The sequence below is a fragment of the Vitis vinifera genome, chromosome 8, assembly GCF_030704535.1.
Source record: "Vitis vinifera cultivar Pinot Noir 40024 chromosome 8, ASM3070453v1".
Taxonomy (NCBI): Eukaryota; Viridiplantae; Streptophyta; class Magnoliopsida; order Vitales; family Vitaceae; genus Vitis; species Vitis vinifera.
Window position 1 is genome coordinate 16,964,983 of NC_081812.1, and position 17,796 is coordinate 16,982,778.

At 34.2% G+C, this 17,796-nt stretch overlaps 2 protein-coding genes across 2 annotated transcripts; one reads left to right on the plus strand and one right to left on the minus strand.

Moving 5' to 3' along the window:
- Positions 1-109: 109 nt before the first annotated feature.
- Positions 110-7,406, minus strand: LOC100244154 (OVARIAN TUMOR DOMAIN-containing deubiquitinating enzyme 3). The gene is made up of 8 exons (XM_002277624.5): positions 7,228-7,406; positions 7,017-7,158; positions 6,229-6,316; positions 5,856-5,919; positions 5,362-5,467; positions 5,219-5,273; positions 2,514-2,567; positions 110-475 (listed from the first exon to the last, which is right to left on the minus strand). The coding sequence occupies exons 1-8, from the start codon at positions 7,253-7,255 to the stop codon at positions 332-334; spliced, it is 681 nt and encodes a 226-aa protein (XP_002277660.1). The 5' UTR covers positions 7,256-7,406; the 3' UTR covers positions 110-331.
- A 966-nt stretch (positions 7,407-8,372) lies between these two features.
- On the plus strand, positions 8,373-10,059 carry LOC109122976 (uncharacterized). The gene is made up of 2 exons (XM_019221489.2): positions 8,373-9,651; positions 9,759-10,059. The coding sequence occupies exons 1-2, from the start codon at positions 8,895-8,897 to the stop codon at positions 9,785-9,787; spliced, it is 786 nt and encodes a 261-aa protein (XP_019077034.1). The 5' UTR covers positions 8,373-8,894; the 3' UTR covers positions 9,788-10,059.
- The last annotated feature ends 7,737 nt before the right edge of the window (positions 10,060-17,796 follow it).

Here is a 17,796-nt window from a genome sequence, read left to right on the forward strand (position 1 = left end):
GATAACTATTTAAGCATCCTTCAGGCTGTATGATAATCCGTCAAGACCCAGACTTTGTAACCGAGTAAAAAGTGAAAACCCAAATCAAGGCCACGGGTCCATCAGAGGATGAAAGGAAAAACAGAGAATAAAACAAATAACAAATGGGCAGCCACCCATGGTTAGAAATGCGTGGCTGCAGATTCACTTGACATACAAAATTTTAAAGAAAAGTTTTCTGTATCATCGTCCAATTTCTGTCACATAAAATGAGCAAGGTTCTAGACTTTTTGCTCAAAATACACGTACAAAATGGCATGACCATGCAGCTTGCCAAGAATTTATTGAGTAGTCAGATAAGCAGATCGTAGTGGTTCTTCCCACTGTACAACAGCCTCACAACTCCCCGGGGTTTCCCGTTTCTCGAACTCTTACCAAACTCACTCCCATACTCTGCAATGGGAATAAAACCAGGGCTCCATCCACCCCTTGTATGCTGAGATCTCATCAAGAAAATATGTAAGCATCAGTGCTGCAGTTGGCCCATGCACATTGTTAATTTTTCAAGTTAACTAATGAGTTTGTTGACCCATAAAACCATTCATATTTTCAATGGCGAGCCTTTGATTGGGTCAGCTTTTCAGTATTGTATTGAATTTTCTATATAATAAAAAGAGAGAAAATAACAGCTAATCCATAAAAGGCTTGATGTATTTTTATAGTAAAGAGCTTGACGGTGCTGTTTTTGCCAATATAAATCTTGGTCAATCAATCTGGTCTAGCAAAATGCAAAACTTCGGTTAGATCATATGGACTATCTTCATAGTAACTCATTCTCTCTATGCCATCATGCCACATGCCAAAATTTTCTTATAAATTTTTTAAGCACTACTCACCTTCCAACCTCTTTGATGTACTAATAATAAATTATAATACGACACAAGCAATGAACATGATATGTTACAAGCAGAGAACATATTCATCCCAGGCGAGTTCAAATGACCATATCTAATCATAATAAATTGCAGAAAAATGTAGAAAGTCCAATTCGAATTCAACAACAGCAATAATGTCAGCCAACCTGGTCTAAAATTGTGAGCTTAGCTAGAGCATGCAATTTCTCACTAGCGCTACCATGCCTTTTTCACTATCCTCCCATTGTTATATCCTTAAATTATACAAATAAAATTGGGAATTTTTTTTCAATCAGTATTTGGAGGACTTCATATTATTGTCTGATGATTCCCTCAGCAATAGGGCATATAACAATCATATTCATCTGTTGTATTAGATTAGGTTGACAATTTTGTTATATTATTGCACTAAATCTGACACATCATACATACCGAGGGTCATACTAATAGTCGATTTTGAACTGCTTCAAATTTATTTTAAATTTGAGGTACTTATGCGTGGGATGTATTAGAGTACGGCATATGATTATTGAACATAATGTAGTTGGAATTTCAAAGAAAATATCAAAAAACAAAGCTGAATGCACAAAAATGCAAATGGACATTTAAACCTCACAAAGGAGGACATTCAATCATCCATGGGACATTCAAACATCCTCTATGGGGATGTACAAACACCCTCTAAGGGGGTATTCAAACATCTACTCCACATTCAAATGTCCCCTAGAGGACGTTCCAATGTTGGTTAATTTTTCTCAAATTTTTTAGTCTGTTTTTCGCATTTTTTTTGGACTTTTTGGTGAATTTAAGTTTGAAATATCTATTCCAAATATTCGTCTAAGATTTTGATATAAAAAACCTAATTGTCTATACTGAAAAAGATGTAAGTGAATTCATAGTCGTCTCTCCATCCTAACACGGGGTTGAGGTAATCTATAGTCATCTCTCTGCTTAGATCTTTCAAGAGCATTCTTAAAAGTCCTTTCGGCAAAAAGGCAAGGTACATTGATCCGATGGCCCTAGCATAAGGTTAAGGTAATCCACTAAGGAGCACAAGGTGCTTCATCGCGGATGTCAAGAAATGGTGTAAGTATTCGTCAATATAACACTCTTGGAATAGCTGCATTCCAATCAGGTAAAATTTATATGTTCATTTCATATTTAGTGGATTTGTTTGTGGTCATGACCTATGGTTTTTTACCTCTACGGAGTTTCTGGAAGACTTTGTAGGTGGTTTTCCAAGTATATTTAGAGTCTCTTATGCGTGATTGTTTTTTGATTTTCAATGATTGATTAAAATTGTTGATCTTGAGAATTCCGCATATAAAATAAAAATAAAAATGGTACAAATTGCTTGGACTACCTATTCAACTCCACCCCCACCTCTAGGTAGTTCCATAATCAAGAATAAGAACTCACATAATCCTTCTATGAACTTGTGGCAACATCAATAAATATGATAATAACCAAAAAAGAAAAAATCAAGCACCAGATATTGAGCAAGTCCAATGCAACTAAAAGAAGCATTGTCAACCAGAAAAATAAGATTACAGAACTCATTTCTAAAATAGTTTGGAAGTAAACATCTATCTCACATATTTTGTTCAAGGGGAAACACACCTCATGTTCCGGTATATATACAATGATTGGCTGATGACATAATTTTGATAACACCTGACAGAGTTTAATGATCATTGGTCAGTATGGGATGTTTGACCAAAGCAACATGATGATTCTATTTGCAGACATGAAAGAGAGGCAGGGAGAGAAAGAGAGAGAAAGGGGAGGGGGGGAGCTTGGAATCAGTAAAGGAAAAACGTTTGTTTAAATAAAAAAGAATTACCATGTGCAATGTATAAATTCAAGCACTAGAGGTTTTCCATGGGACAACATGAAAAATATGCAAATAATAATTCAAACTAACATTGAGAGGGGGGTCGAGAGAGAGAGAAATAACTACATTTTTTGCTTTATGTTAATATAACATAAGAAGAAATTTAACACATCCATGATTTAAGGAAATTCTGAAGTATTAATGTACAATTACAAAGCAACAGAACCCTAAAAAGAGGATAAAGCTCATGCCAACATGATTATACAACAGATTTTTTATAATTCATCTCAAAGATAACCTCAAGCACAATCACAAAAAACTGCTTGAGCATGCTTCAATCTAATGCACCAAGGGCCACTGGCTCAAGCATAAACAATGATGTTGACCATTAGCTAGCCCTACATAACAACTCCATAAAATAGAGAATTTACCCATTAGGGCTTAGTTAATTACAAAAATGAATCTTTACCTCAAAACTTTCAATCCAGTTGTTCAAAACCATAGATTTGAAGTAACTATGAAATGATCTGATCACTGACCCATAAAAGATACTGAACATATAACAGTAAGGACAATAATGAACAATGGAGACAATAGTGGTTATTTATCCAAAACCAATAGAAAACAGTAGCGACAATAATTCAGCTGTTGATGACAGGATCAATTGATGCAAGCAAGAGGAAAAAAAGGTGTTTTCTTTTTGCTTCATAAGGCATTGGTTATTTAATCATGACAAGAGAATTGATATAATGCTGCTATTGTTGAAGGACAATTGACGCGAGCAAATGCCGTAGGGGAAGATTAGGAAAGTATCTCTTTTGGCAGTATAGCAGCAAATAAGGTAAGTGATGTAGGACAACCCTAGGATGGTTGCCTACACTCAAATAGGTGGGCTAGGGTTTTTATTTTTAGGGTGTAAGGGGAAGAACAAGGAATAAGGTAGAGAAAAATAAAATAAAATATATATATAAAAAAAAAGATACAATGAAGAAAATATGGAAACCTTAGAGTCTCACTAAAGCCTTTTAAGAGTCTCATCTAGAAGAAAATTAATGGAGTCTCATCATTGAGGATTGCAACACTTGCAATAAAAAATAATAATATTATTAACATCAATTAATTCATTCTTTGATTTACATCGAGGCTTCTTTAAGAAATTCAAAGTCTACTAGCATGCAACATTCACATGCAAGGGCAAAATGTAAATGTTCTTAGGGTGAGCTAGGTCAGACTGAACCTGGAGGCATATTTCCATTTGGAGAGAGATTATAATGAGTTGGTACAGAAGATGAACAAGCAGACCCAAACTTGATCATCAAATGTTGAATCCCTAGTCGGGTATTTGTTTACAATCACTTCAAGCATTGTAAGTCCATGATGCAATAGAAATGCAAAATGAACAAAGGAAAAAAAAATATAAGCTAAATGAAAAAAAATGGAAAAAAAAAAAAAAAAGGTATTCATGTGGCCAATTCAAAGATTGGATTTAAAGGCTTTAGTGAGTTAAATGGAGTTCTTGATAGAGATTACAAAAGGTCATTACATTTAAAGCACTTAATTCTTCTCAGACAATCCACAATGAACAACATTGCTCGTTTTCAAGGGCATGCAGGCAAACATACATGTTTAGTTGATAATTTATTGAATAGCTAATCAATTCAGCAAGCCCCCTATACCATAAGATTAATTACTCACTAGATTACAAACCTAATTACATAATAAGCTGCCTCAAATGGTGCAACAAAACTAAGAAAACTTAGGGTCTGTTTCAGAATGTTTCCGAAAACAATTTTTGAGAACAATTTTTTAAAGCAATTCTCTTACGTTTTCTAGAACAAAAATCTATTTGAAAACCTGAAATGTTTTCAACCTATTTTCTTTGTTTTCACATAATTTAAAAAATAATAATTTTTGTCTATAATGCTTTGTTGTCAATTATTCTCCATATTTGTACAATTATCTTTTAAAATAGACCCTTGAAAACAAGTGAAAACACCTTAAAACTATTAAAATATGTTAGAAAAAACTGTTTTTGGCAAAAAAAATTACCAAATGTGTTTCGAAGTCTAAAAAAATGATTTTTGTTTTTAAGAATAGAAAAGTGTTTTTAAAAACAAATCCCAAACAGGCATTTTTTCCCTTCTAACTAAACCATTTTGAGCATCAGCAAAGATGATGAAGACAAAATCATTTTCCAGGTTTGTACTACCAGTTGCCCGTAGGTTTTACTTGGAATGCTAAAGGATACACAATCCTGGATTTGCTGTGCCTTAGGAAAGATGAGTTCAAGATGCAGTAGAAAATTTAAAAATAAATAAACCAGTAACTCTGCCATGATGCACTTTTTTTAAATTTCCTAGAGGTGCCCTTCTAAAAATAAAAAAATATCTTAGTTTACAAATTTTGTCCCACAAATACCACCAACAATAGTTATGCCTTTCTTCAAAAGAATTAAATAGAGTGTTAAACAGTGAGAATAAGACAGACTAACCAGTAGCTCTGACTCTCCTCCCCAGAAATCAGGCCGTTCAATGCGTTGGCAGTAACTACAAAAAGGCATTTGAAACATTTTGAAACATAAGGATACATAATAATAAATGAAAATACTAAAAAACAATAGGAAACGAATTTTACCGTTTCAGAGACTCCTCAACAGTGATCGCAACCAATGCTTCTTCATACTGACGTCGTTCTTTGCCATTTCCACATATGATCTCTTTCACAGCCATCCGTAGCTCATCTGCGTTGTTAGGCACCACAGCCTAGTTCTATATTAATATATATATATATATATATATATATATATATATATATATATATATATATATATATTTAATTCCCATTAACTTTGGAAAGAAATAAAAAAAATAGATCTCCTGGTGGCTGAGGCACAAAGGACTAAAATGTTCTTCATTAACATAAGGAAATCAAAAGTAAAAGAAATTATATATATATAAAAAGAAATAAATAAATAAACTTGAAATCAAGCAAAAGTCTTGCTTCAAAATCTCAAGCTAAGCTATTATGTACAAGAAAGATACTCTGAAAATGTCAGTTGCACTATTGTTATTCTTTTTAGAACTTTCACTTAAAGCAAAGCCCAAAGTTAAAAAATAGATATAACTGACCTGCATCATCTCTTTCCTCACGTGAACTAATAGCAATACCCTTATTGAAAGCCATTCCCTTTACCTGATTTCATAAACCAGAGATTAAATCATAGTGGAAAAGTGTTAAGTAACTAAGTATGTGTTTGGTAGCGTTTGGTGCGTTCAGTTTTTTTAATATTTGAAAGATAAAAAATTTCAAATGTAAGAAAGTCTAAAAACACTTTCTAAAATCACTACCAAACGCACTCTAAGTTCACCAGGAGAAAGAAAACTCTGCACATTATGCCGATCATTTGATTATTTATTTATTTATACCAACACCTAGTCCTATCTGCTGATGCAAATTAGTATCAGAACAAAAAACTAGTGAAAATAAGAAGCCAGATGATACCAGTGCACGAAACATACACCGACCATCCCCAGTAACTTTCTGAACTGAATAACGCTGCACTTTCTTCATTGCAGGTGATGCTCCACCTCTTAGAAACAGAACATAGGGGGGGAAAGGAAGCTGTTATAATTCAAACCACAGTGACAAAACCCCTGAATTCAATATATTTCTAGCTTACATTTCATAGTTGCAGATTCAATAATGACTGGAACAAGATACAATAGTGAAATTGAGAGTCAAAAAAATCAGAATGCAGAATTATAAACCAAATAAGGATTACTGTTATTTTAGAATTATTCCAAGTGGTTCAAGGATTTCAGCTATAATTAGGGTTTTGCCCACAAAATTCATAAATAATTTAGAAACCATTGAATTCTACAAAACAGATTCGATGTTGTTCATCCGACCAAGTTGGCAATATTTCAGGAATTCGAGAAATAAAAATCCCTAAAATTTTCCAATTCAACAACCTATTCAAAGAATGACAACTATACTGTGGGAGATAGGTATAACATTATTCTCCATCAGAATTCCCCATCCGATAACTAATTAAAAGAAAGACACACCCATATTGTGAGAAATACGCCTAACATTATTCTCCTTTCGAATTTAAAAAGGGAACATATTTTAGAGTCTAATGTTTGTTTCCTCATATTCTGGATAATGAAAAAGTTTCAAGCTTCAAAACTTGTACTTTCTTTTATTTTCCTACAGTCCCTCATCAAGCAAACATACACAGCCTCGGGTTAGACGTTCAGGAGTTAGGAAAGCATAATAACGAAGCTTACAGTGACGATCCGATTCTAGCGAAGAATTGGGGTCCGTTTTCAGTGGAAAGTGTGGGCAACTTTGGACTCGAAATTGAAGGAACTGGGGAAGACACGAGCTCGAACCGGGCTCTTCCATGTTTGAGTTGTTGAAGAACCGCCTCTGCAAATAAATAAATAAAATATGGGACTGGCAAGGAATGAAAATAGACAGTAGAATTCGAATAGATACCATTCGAAAAATGCTGTTTGTTTGCCATGAAAATCTGTAGGCGACAGCAGTAGATAAGGGAATGACTGCCTGCAAGGGTCGGCGTCGATTGAAAAAGGGCGTCTATTTCATATTTACGTAGAAACGACGTCGTTTTATGAGGATGGACTTCCAAAAAAATTCGTTAGTTAAAAACATTGGATGTGAAGCAGCCTTTCGGGTTTTCTCTAGGCTTTCATGTCATGTGTACTTTTGTAGTGTTTTAGGAACCTCCATCCTTAGTATCTTTAGGCACTACGCCAATATTGTTAGATTAATTTTTGTAATTAATCTATAATTTGGGCCACACATGCAAATAATTAAAATGTGTGTGCTATCATTTAATTAAGCCTAAATATAGTGATCTAATTAATAATTGATTAATTGGCTTAAGGGTATAATTGTCATGAGATTATTGTGTAGATACCATTAGACAATTATTATTTCTATGAGGGGCAGAAATATAATTGTGATAAAATTAAAACTGCCCTAGCAGTTTATAAATAGGGTTATGGTCCCCATTCTACGACTACGCATTCCAATTTCTGAAAATCCTCTCAGAGAGAAATTGACACAGAATCTAGTGGCTAGAATTGGAAGACCATCTCAAAGGGTTTTTTTCCTATAAGGTTTCTCCTTCAATGGATTCAGGTATGCTTCCGCTATTATTTTTCTACTCATTTTTTTTAATCAAGAGATTCCAGTGTATATATAAATTAGGGTATTCACCTTGTTAAATATTTCAGTACATATGTAGTTAGGGTATTCACCCTGTTAAATATTCCAGTACATATGTAGTTAGGGTATTCACCCTATTAAATATTCCAGTACATATGTAGTTAGGGTATTCACCCAGTTAACTATTCCAGTATATATGAAATCAGGGTATTCATATTTGGTTGATTTTAACAAGACTATTCCAGTATATATGAAATCAGGGTATTCTTCTTTATTGGATGGTAACAAGTGGTATCAGAGCCTACTCCTTGATTAATTCTTTGAGTTATTATTTTTAATATATATATGTCAATGGATTAAGATTTATGAAATATTGAGTTGATAAATTTTTTTATTATTATTATTATTATTACTATTATTATTATTATTATTATTGTTATTTAATAGCATTTTATGATATTAATATTTAAGTTATTGATCTAGCATTTTTAAATAGGCTAATTAAAGCGGAAAATCACCAAAGTGACATCTTCCGTGTAAATTAGTCTGTTCGGGGTGTTAGATATTTGTGTGTATGTGATTCATGCGGGTATTGACTGGCCCAAAGGAAAGTTAATATTTGGTCAAATTGCATACATACCTATGGTGATAAATATGTGATGATTATAAAGGTAACTTAATGTGAATAATAAATCAATCCAAAGATAGATTTATTATTTGACATAACTTATCATCAATGTTTGATCACTACAACAAGAGTACCACTTACAGTTAATATTACTGTCCAAAGACTTGATATTAATGTTGTGCTAGGTATCTTGAAATGTCATAATTGCTTTTAAATTTAAAGATTATGTGTTTAATTGCTTATTTTATGTGAGCATGATGGTTTATTTGATTCATTTTATTTTGTTCTGGATTCAGCTTTTATATCAACCACTTCTATATCTGCCAACATCAATAATGTCCCTATGTTAAATGGGACTAATTTTAAGGACTGGAAAGAGAATATGATGATTCTCTTAGGCTGCATGGATATAGACTTAGCCTTGAGAATGCCCAAACCCGATGAACTCAATGAGCAAAGTACTCAAGAGGATGAGGTTTATTGGGGTAAGTGGGAACGTTCAAATAGGCTAAGTCTTATGATCATGAAGCACGGCATTCCAGAAGCTTTCAGGGGTGCGGTAACCGATGAGGTTACTAATGCCAGTGACTTCCTTGCGGAAATTCAGAAGCGTTTTGCCAAAAACGATAAGGCTGAAACGAGCACGCTTTTAGCAAGCTTGATTTCAATGAAGTATAAAGGCAAGGGTAATGTTCGGGAGTACATCATGGAGATGTCTCATCTTGCTTCAAAACTTAAGGCTTTGAAACTCGAGTTATCTGATGATTTACTCGTGCATTTGGTTCTCATCTCTCTTCCTGCACAATTTAATCAATTCAAGGTCAGTTATAACTGTCAAAAGGATAAATGGACTCTTAATGAGCTCATTTCATTCTGTGTGCAAGAGGAAGAGAGATTGAAGCAAGACAAGACCGAAAGTGCTCATCTGGCTAGCACTTCGAAGGATAAGGGCAAACGAAAGAATAAGGATAATAAGGTTGCTGCTTCTAATGGTCCAGAACAAAAGAAACAGAAAGTTGAGGTAACATGTTTCTTCTGTAATAAGCCTGGACATACTAAGAAGGAATGTACCAAGTATGCTGCTTGGCGTGTTAAGAAAGGTATGTTTCTTACTTTGGTCTGTTCTGAAGTTAATTTAGCTTCAGTATCTAGAAACACATGGTGGTTAGATTTTGGTGCTACTACTCACATTTGTGTTTCTATGCAGGGTTGCCTGAGTTACCGAAAACCAAGTGATGCTGAAAGATGCATCTATGTCGGAGACGGTCAGTCGGTAGAAGTAGAGGCAATAGGGCACTTTAGATTATTATTGAAATCTGGTTATTTTTTGGATTTAATAGATACTTTTATTGTACCGTCTTTCAGACGGAATTTAATTTCAGTTTCTATTTTGGACAAATCAGGTTATTGTTGTTCATTTGGAAACAATAAATTTACATTATCTATTAATTCAAATGTTGTAGGAACCGGTTTACTTAATGTTTATGATAATCTATATTTGTTGGAAACTGTTCCGTCCTATAATGAAACCTTGCATGTGGAATCACGAGGTACAAAACGTAAATTGAATAAAGATAATTCGGCCTCATTGTGGCACAAACGCTTAGGTCATATCTCTAAATCCAGAGTTGAGCGACTTGTGTCCGATGGGATTTTGGATTCACTTGACTTTTCAGATTTTGATATTTGTGTTGAGTGTATTAAAGGAAAACAGACCAAAACAAAGAAATTGGGTGCCAATAGAGCTACAGACGTCTTAGAATTAATTCATACAGATATTTGTGGACCATACCCTACGGCATCTTGGAATGGTCAACAGTACTTTATAACATTCATAGACGACTATTCAAGATATGGCTACCTATTTCTTATACATGAGAAATCACAATCATTGGACGTGTTCAAAACATTTAAAGCAGAAGTTGAGTTGCAACTCAACAAAAGAATAAAGAGTGTCAGATTTGACCGTGGTGGTGAATACTATGGTAGATATGACGGATCAGGTGAACAACGTCCAGGACCATTTGCTAAATACCTAGAGGAATGTGGGATCGTCCCTCAATACACCATGCCAGGATCACCTAGCATGAATGGTGTAGCAGAAAGACGAAACCGAACCCTTAAGGACATGGTAAGGAGTATGATTAGTCATTCTACTTTACCCGAAAAACTCTGGGGTGAAGCACTCAAAACGGCAGCTTATATCCTAAATCGGGTGCCAACTAAAGCAGCTGCTAAAACGCCTTATGAGCTTTGGACGGGTCGAAAGCCCAGTTTAAAGCATTTTCATATTTGGGGATGTCCAGCTGAAGCGAGACCTTATAAGCCTCATGAAAAGAAATTGGACTCTAAAACAGTTAGCAACTACTTTATTGGCTATGCAGAGTGATCAAGGGGTTTTAAATTTTATGATCCTGCTATTAGGTCAATTTTTGAGACGGGAACTGCAACATTTTTTGAGGATGTTGAGTTTGGGGGGAGAAATCAGGCTAGGAATATTGTCTTTGAGGAGGAAGAGGGATCTACTATTGCTATTGATAATGTACAGGTTTCACTACCTATCATTGATCAAGAAGTAAATTTGGATCCTCAACCAACATACAATATTGTTCAACCCTTAATTGCAAATGAGGACATTACTTCTGAAGAACAAACTCAACAACCTCAAGAAAATATGCCATTAAGGAGATCCACTAAAGAGAGGAGAAATGCAATTTCGGACGATTATATCGTATATCTCCAGGAACGTGAGGTAGAAAGTGGAATGATGGAAGATGATCCAATCAACTTCCAGCAAGCCGTGAAAAGTTCCAACTCTCATAAATGGATTGAAGCCATGAATGAAGAGTACAAATCTATGCAAGACAATAAAGTTTGGGAACTTGTCCCATTACCAGTTGGTACGAAACCCATTGGTTGTAAATGGATATTTAAAACCAAGCGGGATTCAAATGGTAATGTAGAAAGATATAAAGCACGTCTTGTAGCTAAAGGCTTTACTCAAAAAGAAGGAATTGACTTCAAAGAGACCTTCTCTCCAGTTTCTACGAAGGACTCTTTCAGGATAATCATGGCACTAGTTGCACATTATGATCTTGAGTTACATCAAATGGATGTTAAAACAGCGTTTCTCAATGGTGACATTGATGAAACAATTTATATGGTACAACCAGAAAATTTTGTGTCCGAAGACTCAAAGAATATGGTTTGTAAATTGACTAAATCCATTTATGGGCTCAAGCAAGCTTCTCGTCAGTGGTACTTCAAGTTTCATCAAATTATTGTCTCATATGGTTTTGAGGCAAATCTTATGGATGAATGTGTGTATCACAAATTCAGTGGGAGTAAGTATATTTTCCTGGTTTTATATGTCGATGACATATTGCTAGCCACAAATGATATTAGCATATTGCACGACACCAAGAGATTTTTATCAAAACATTTTGAGATGAAAGATCTTGGTGATGCCTCCTTTGTCTTAGGAATCCAGATACACCGAGATCGTTCTAGGGGTATTTTAGGATTGTCACAAAGGACCTATATTGATAAAGTCCTCCAAAGGTATGGCATGCAAAATAGCAAACCAGGTGATACCCCTGTCGCTAAAGGAGACAAATTCAGTCTTAATCAATGCCCTAAAAATAATTTAGAAAGTCAAGAAATGCAAAAGATTCCTTACGCTTCGGCTGTGGGGAGTCTAATGTATGCTCAAGTATGTACACGTCCGGATATTGCGTACATTGTTGGCATGTTAGGCAGATATCTAAGTAACCCTGGAATGGATCATTGGAGAGCAGCCAAGAGGGTTATGAGATATTTACAGAGAACAAAAGAGTACATGCTTACATATAGGAGATTGGATCAATTAGAGTTGATTGGGTATTCCGACTCCGACTTTGCTGGATGCCAAGACAGCAGAAGATCCACATCAGGCTATATTTATCTGTTGGCTGGTGGAGCAATTTCATGGAGGTCTGCCAAACAGACACTCGTAACTTCATCCACCATGGAAGCAGAGTTTGTAGCATGTTATGAGGCATCCAATCAAGGAATATGGCTACGAAATTTTGTCACTGGGCTGCGTGTTCTGGATGGTATTGAAAGACCATTGAAGATATTTTGTGACAATAAATCAGCAGTTTTATATTCCAATAACAACAGGAGCTCTACAAAATCAAAATACATTGATATCAAGTTCCTAGTTGTAAAAGAAAAAGTACAGAGTGGACAGATATCCATAGAGCATATTGGAACAAACTCCATGATAGCGGATCCGCTTACAAAGGGATTACCACCCAAGGTCTTTCATGAGCACACTGCTCATATGGGTGTTGTCTCATTTGAGGATATCTAAATTTAGTGGGAGTTTATATTATTCATTGTATATTGCTCTATGTTATGTTTAGACTTTATCTATACATTTGGATTGTGTTCTGCAGAAATAAAGTATTCATTTCATTGCACTCTGTTAAATTATGCTAAAGATTTTATCTCAATAAAGTTAAGTAGGACCAGTTGGAAATAGGCATGAATAGATCACATTGCATGTAATTTCCATGCTATGCACTCATGATTGATCTATGTCATTTAGCTATGCAGATATATGTGACCATTGATTGGTCTAGTAACGATTGATGTAACATAGACCACCTTGATCCTATGTCAGTATAGTTAATGGACGAGATTGTTCGGATATACCCTAAGGACATGATAGCAAATTTTGAGCTCATAAGGTTAAGCACATTTATTTGATTACATATGCATGTGGCCCAGTGGGAGATTGTTAGATTAATTTTTGTAATTAATCTATAATTTGGGCCACACATGCAAATAATTAAAATGTGTGTGCTATCATTTAATTAAGCCTAAATATAGTGATCTAATTAATAATTGATTAATTGGCTTAAGGGTATAATTGTTATGAGATTATTGTGTAGATACCATTAGACAATTATTATTTCTATGAGGGGCAGAAATATAATTGTGATAAAATTAAAACTGCCCTAGCAGTTTATAAATAGGGTTATGGTCCCCATTCTACGACTACGCATTCCAATTTCTGAAAATCCTCTCAGAGAGAAATTGACACAGAATCTAGTGGCTAGAATTGGAAGACCATCTCAAAGAGTTTTTTTCCTATAAGGTTTCTCCTTCAATGGATTCAGGTATGCTTCCGCTATTATTTTTCTACTCATTTTTTTTAATCAGGAGATTCCAGTGTATATATAAATTAGGGTATTCACCTTGTTAAATATTTCAGTACATATGTAGTTAGGGTATTCACCCTGTTAAATATTCCAGTACATATGTAGTTAGGGTATTCACCCTATTAAATATTCCAGTACATATGTAGTTAGGGTATTCACCCAGTTAACTATTCCAGTATATATGAAATCAGGGTATTCATATTTGGTTGATTTTAACAAGACTATTCCAGTATATATGAAATCAGGGTATTCTTCTTTATTGGATGGTAACAAATATGTCTTAAAGGTTAGGCTTTTGTTGCTAAGTCACCTTTGCCAATGAGGTAAAAGTCTTCTTAGAATCAATACCAGTATGAATTTCCCTTAATAATGGTATTTGTGTTGGGAAGAGGTTTAGAACCTCTCTATATCTAATAAGGTAATGAACCATCTTCTACAATATTAACAATTCCTCAAATATGACCTAGTGTCACTTAGGGATCTTTATTGTCTTACTGTCATTTTACAACTTATAAAAAGAATGAACAATGGCAAGAAAAATATGATGTTGGGTCCAACATAAGCTATTTGAGGGTCACAAATAAGAATGTGTCTTAGGCAAGGATGAAATGGCCAAAACTATATGTTATTTTCTTCTCACTTTTAAAACTTTTTAATTATACTATTTATAATTAAGATATCATCATTAAAGACCATTATTCTGATTGAAATGAAATGGAGAAGTGAAATACATTACTTGTTCTTTTTTTTTTTTATGTATGGTAATGATGTAATATCCAATTTGCAAATTTAACGTCACATCTCATATTAATGTGTCTTGATTCTTATAATGTCATGCGCCATTTCACCATGTCCTAAAGGCAACCGCTACAAATTTACATTTTAAATTAAATCATTTTTTTTATTATATTCCATGTTTGCCCATCATTTTGAACATTTTCATTAAAAGTATATTCCATGTATAGAGATATGTGTCTCTTTCTTCCTCTGAATGAAAACAATCTAGATACCACTTATTTCATTATCATTCTCTACGTATCTTAATCCTTTGGTTCTATTGTTCCAACCTTAATTCTTCAAAGATTCTGAGAGAGTAGTGTGATATGTTATATATATATATATATATATGGACATGACTTCTATGATTAAACTTCAGGATAAGATTAAACCATAGATAACTCTAGTCTAAGGTGGGATTTGTCCTACCAATAACCAAACTTTTCACCTTGTCTAATAGAATATTTACAATTGTTAATCTTTGAGATTTTTAAAAGAATTAGTAAGGTTGTCATTCCAAACATTTTCATTGAAATTGTGGTTTCCACTTGGAAGGGAAAGTCCTCCTAATTTGCAAAAGTAATACACTCTCCAACTATTATTTTTATGGCATGTCTTTTTGTAATGTTTTATGGATTTCTACTTCCACATGTCTTAGGGGCTTGACTTTTACTATGAAGGCTTTGTCTCACTTCTTCATATTTTCAAATTTTTGTAGTTAGAAAATATTTTTTTCTTCTTTCAAGACATTATTGTTAGAATTATTATTTTAATTTAGAGGGAAGATGAGTGGGAATAGGTTACTTCCCACTTTCTTTCTTTTTTTAAAAAAAAAAATGATATAATTTCTAACTTTGACTTAATATCATGTCTCTTATTACTACGTTCAATCTATCTTGTTATTTGTAGTGTCATGTGTTGCTTCAAAATGTTTTGAGGACTCTTATCGCATATCTTATTCTTGTGTTCTATGAATCCCTCCCTTGTAAATTTATATATTCTTTTAACATGTTTTAGAAGTTTGACCTCTACTCTTAAAGCTATTTACTCCTTGCTATTCCATGATCTTTCTCAAAAATCTTATACATGGAGTTGTATAAGACCTATAACTTCACATTTTAGATTTATTCATTCAATCATACCATATTCTATATTTTCCATCATTTTAGGCATTCACTAAAAGGTATATCCTAAGTTGAAAACCATCCTTCTTTTCTTTATTTGATGAAAACAACATAACACCCCCTATGATCATATTTTATTATTGTGTTTTATGAATCTCACCTTCATAGTATCACATGTTACTTTAACATGTCTTTAGAACTTGAATATGCGAATACTTTCAAGATCTAGATGGGGGGTGTTATGTGGCAATAATCCTCTAACTTGAGGCAAAGGTAGAAAAAATTGGTCAAGCACTAATCTAAGCCATTTCTATATAATCAAATGATAGATGCCTTTAAGGTAAGATTAGATCATGGATAGTAAGTTAATATGAAAAACTCTCTTACCAATAGATAGACTTATCACTCAAACCAATGGAAACTTTATGGTTGATTATTCTTAGGATTTTTGTAACAATTGATAAGATTGACATTCCTAACACATTATAATTATTGTTTCAATTTAGAAGGTACAAGACCTTGAAGTGGGTCCAACCATCATTTTTAAACATTGTCATAAAAGTGTCATCTTGATTTAGAAGGAATAATAGTAAAAGTAAACTACTTGTGTTTGTTTTTATTTATAAAAGTTATCACCAACGCTTCATGTTCTATGTCGTTTTATCGCTGGTTATCGATCTTATCTCTCATAAGTTGTGTACTACTTCGACATAACTTAAATGCTTGACTTTTTTTACTTTAGGACACATCTTATATACTTCCAAAATCTTTTAGTCATGCGATCTTTTCTTCTTCTCGTCATTCGAGATATTCTCATTGACAATATCATTTTAATATAAAGGAAGGAGACGTGGAAGTACAATACTTGTTTGTTTTTCTTTTATGGAGAAGGTACAATCTCCAATATAGGGGTTTAATGCCATGTGCTTTAGTACTATGCTCAATGTATCTAACTTCCTCTAATGTCACACATGATTTCAACATGTCTTAGAGGCTTATATCATGTATTGTACTATTGTGTTTTATGGATCACATCTCTTGTAATATTTTTTTTTTTACGCATGTTTTGGGAACTTGGGTTTTGTCCTTAAGATGTGTTACTCGATACTTCCAATATATTTCCTAAAAGTCTTCCCACATGGTGTTGTAGCTAGGGGTCTCCAAAAAGCCCGCGGCCCGCTTTAGGCCCGGCCCGGCCCAAGCCCGACGGGCCCAAGCCCGGCCCGAGCCCGTTTATGGGCGGGCCGGGCCGCGGGCCTAAATTTAGGCCCGGCCCGGCCCGTAGGCTTGGCCCGTAGGCCCGCCCTTAGGCCCGCCTTTAATTTTTTTAAAAAAAATAATATACTATATTTTTATATATATATAACTAATTCATTTAATAAGCACAAAAGAAATGTAGCTCAGTTGGTTAGAGCCTTGAAATTTAAGCTTGAGGGGAGGGGTTCGAATCCTCCCCTCTTCCTTCCTTTATTTAAAAGCCATTTTGGCTTATTTAAAAAAGCCCGCGGCCTGGCCCGTCGGCCCGGCCCGCCCAGCCCGCGGGTTCATAGGCCGGACCGCGGGCCTAGCATTTGAGCTCGGCCCGGCCCGGCCCGTTGGAGACCCTTAGTTGTAGCATCAACATGAGACATACAATTTGATATTCTATATGTAGTCATTTTAGTTATATCATATTTAGCATTTTTCGTCAATATGGATGTTTTTGTCAAAAATATAACTTAAGTTGAAATTTACCTATCTCTTTCTTTCTTTTACAAAGTGGCATAATATACCACCCATCTCATTATCGTGCTTTATGGATTTAGCTCATAATATTACTTACGGCTTTGTAATATCTTAAGGGTTTGGCTTTCAAAATAATTCAAAAGTCTTTTTAAAAAGTTTTACACATTGTATTATAATGTTACACCATATGAAATTTATGTTTATCCACACATCTCACACTTGAGATAACATATTAATTTATACCATATTTTTTATTCTCTCATCATTTTTATTAGTATAATCAAAACTATATTTTAAATTGTGAATGAGATTAAATTCTTTTTCAATTGAAACTAGCATTCTCTTTTATCCCAGGCTTTCACTTTAATATCTCACTATTGTATTATCTAAGATTAGACACCTTATATTGTCA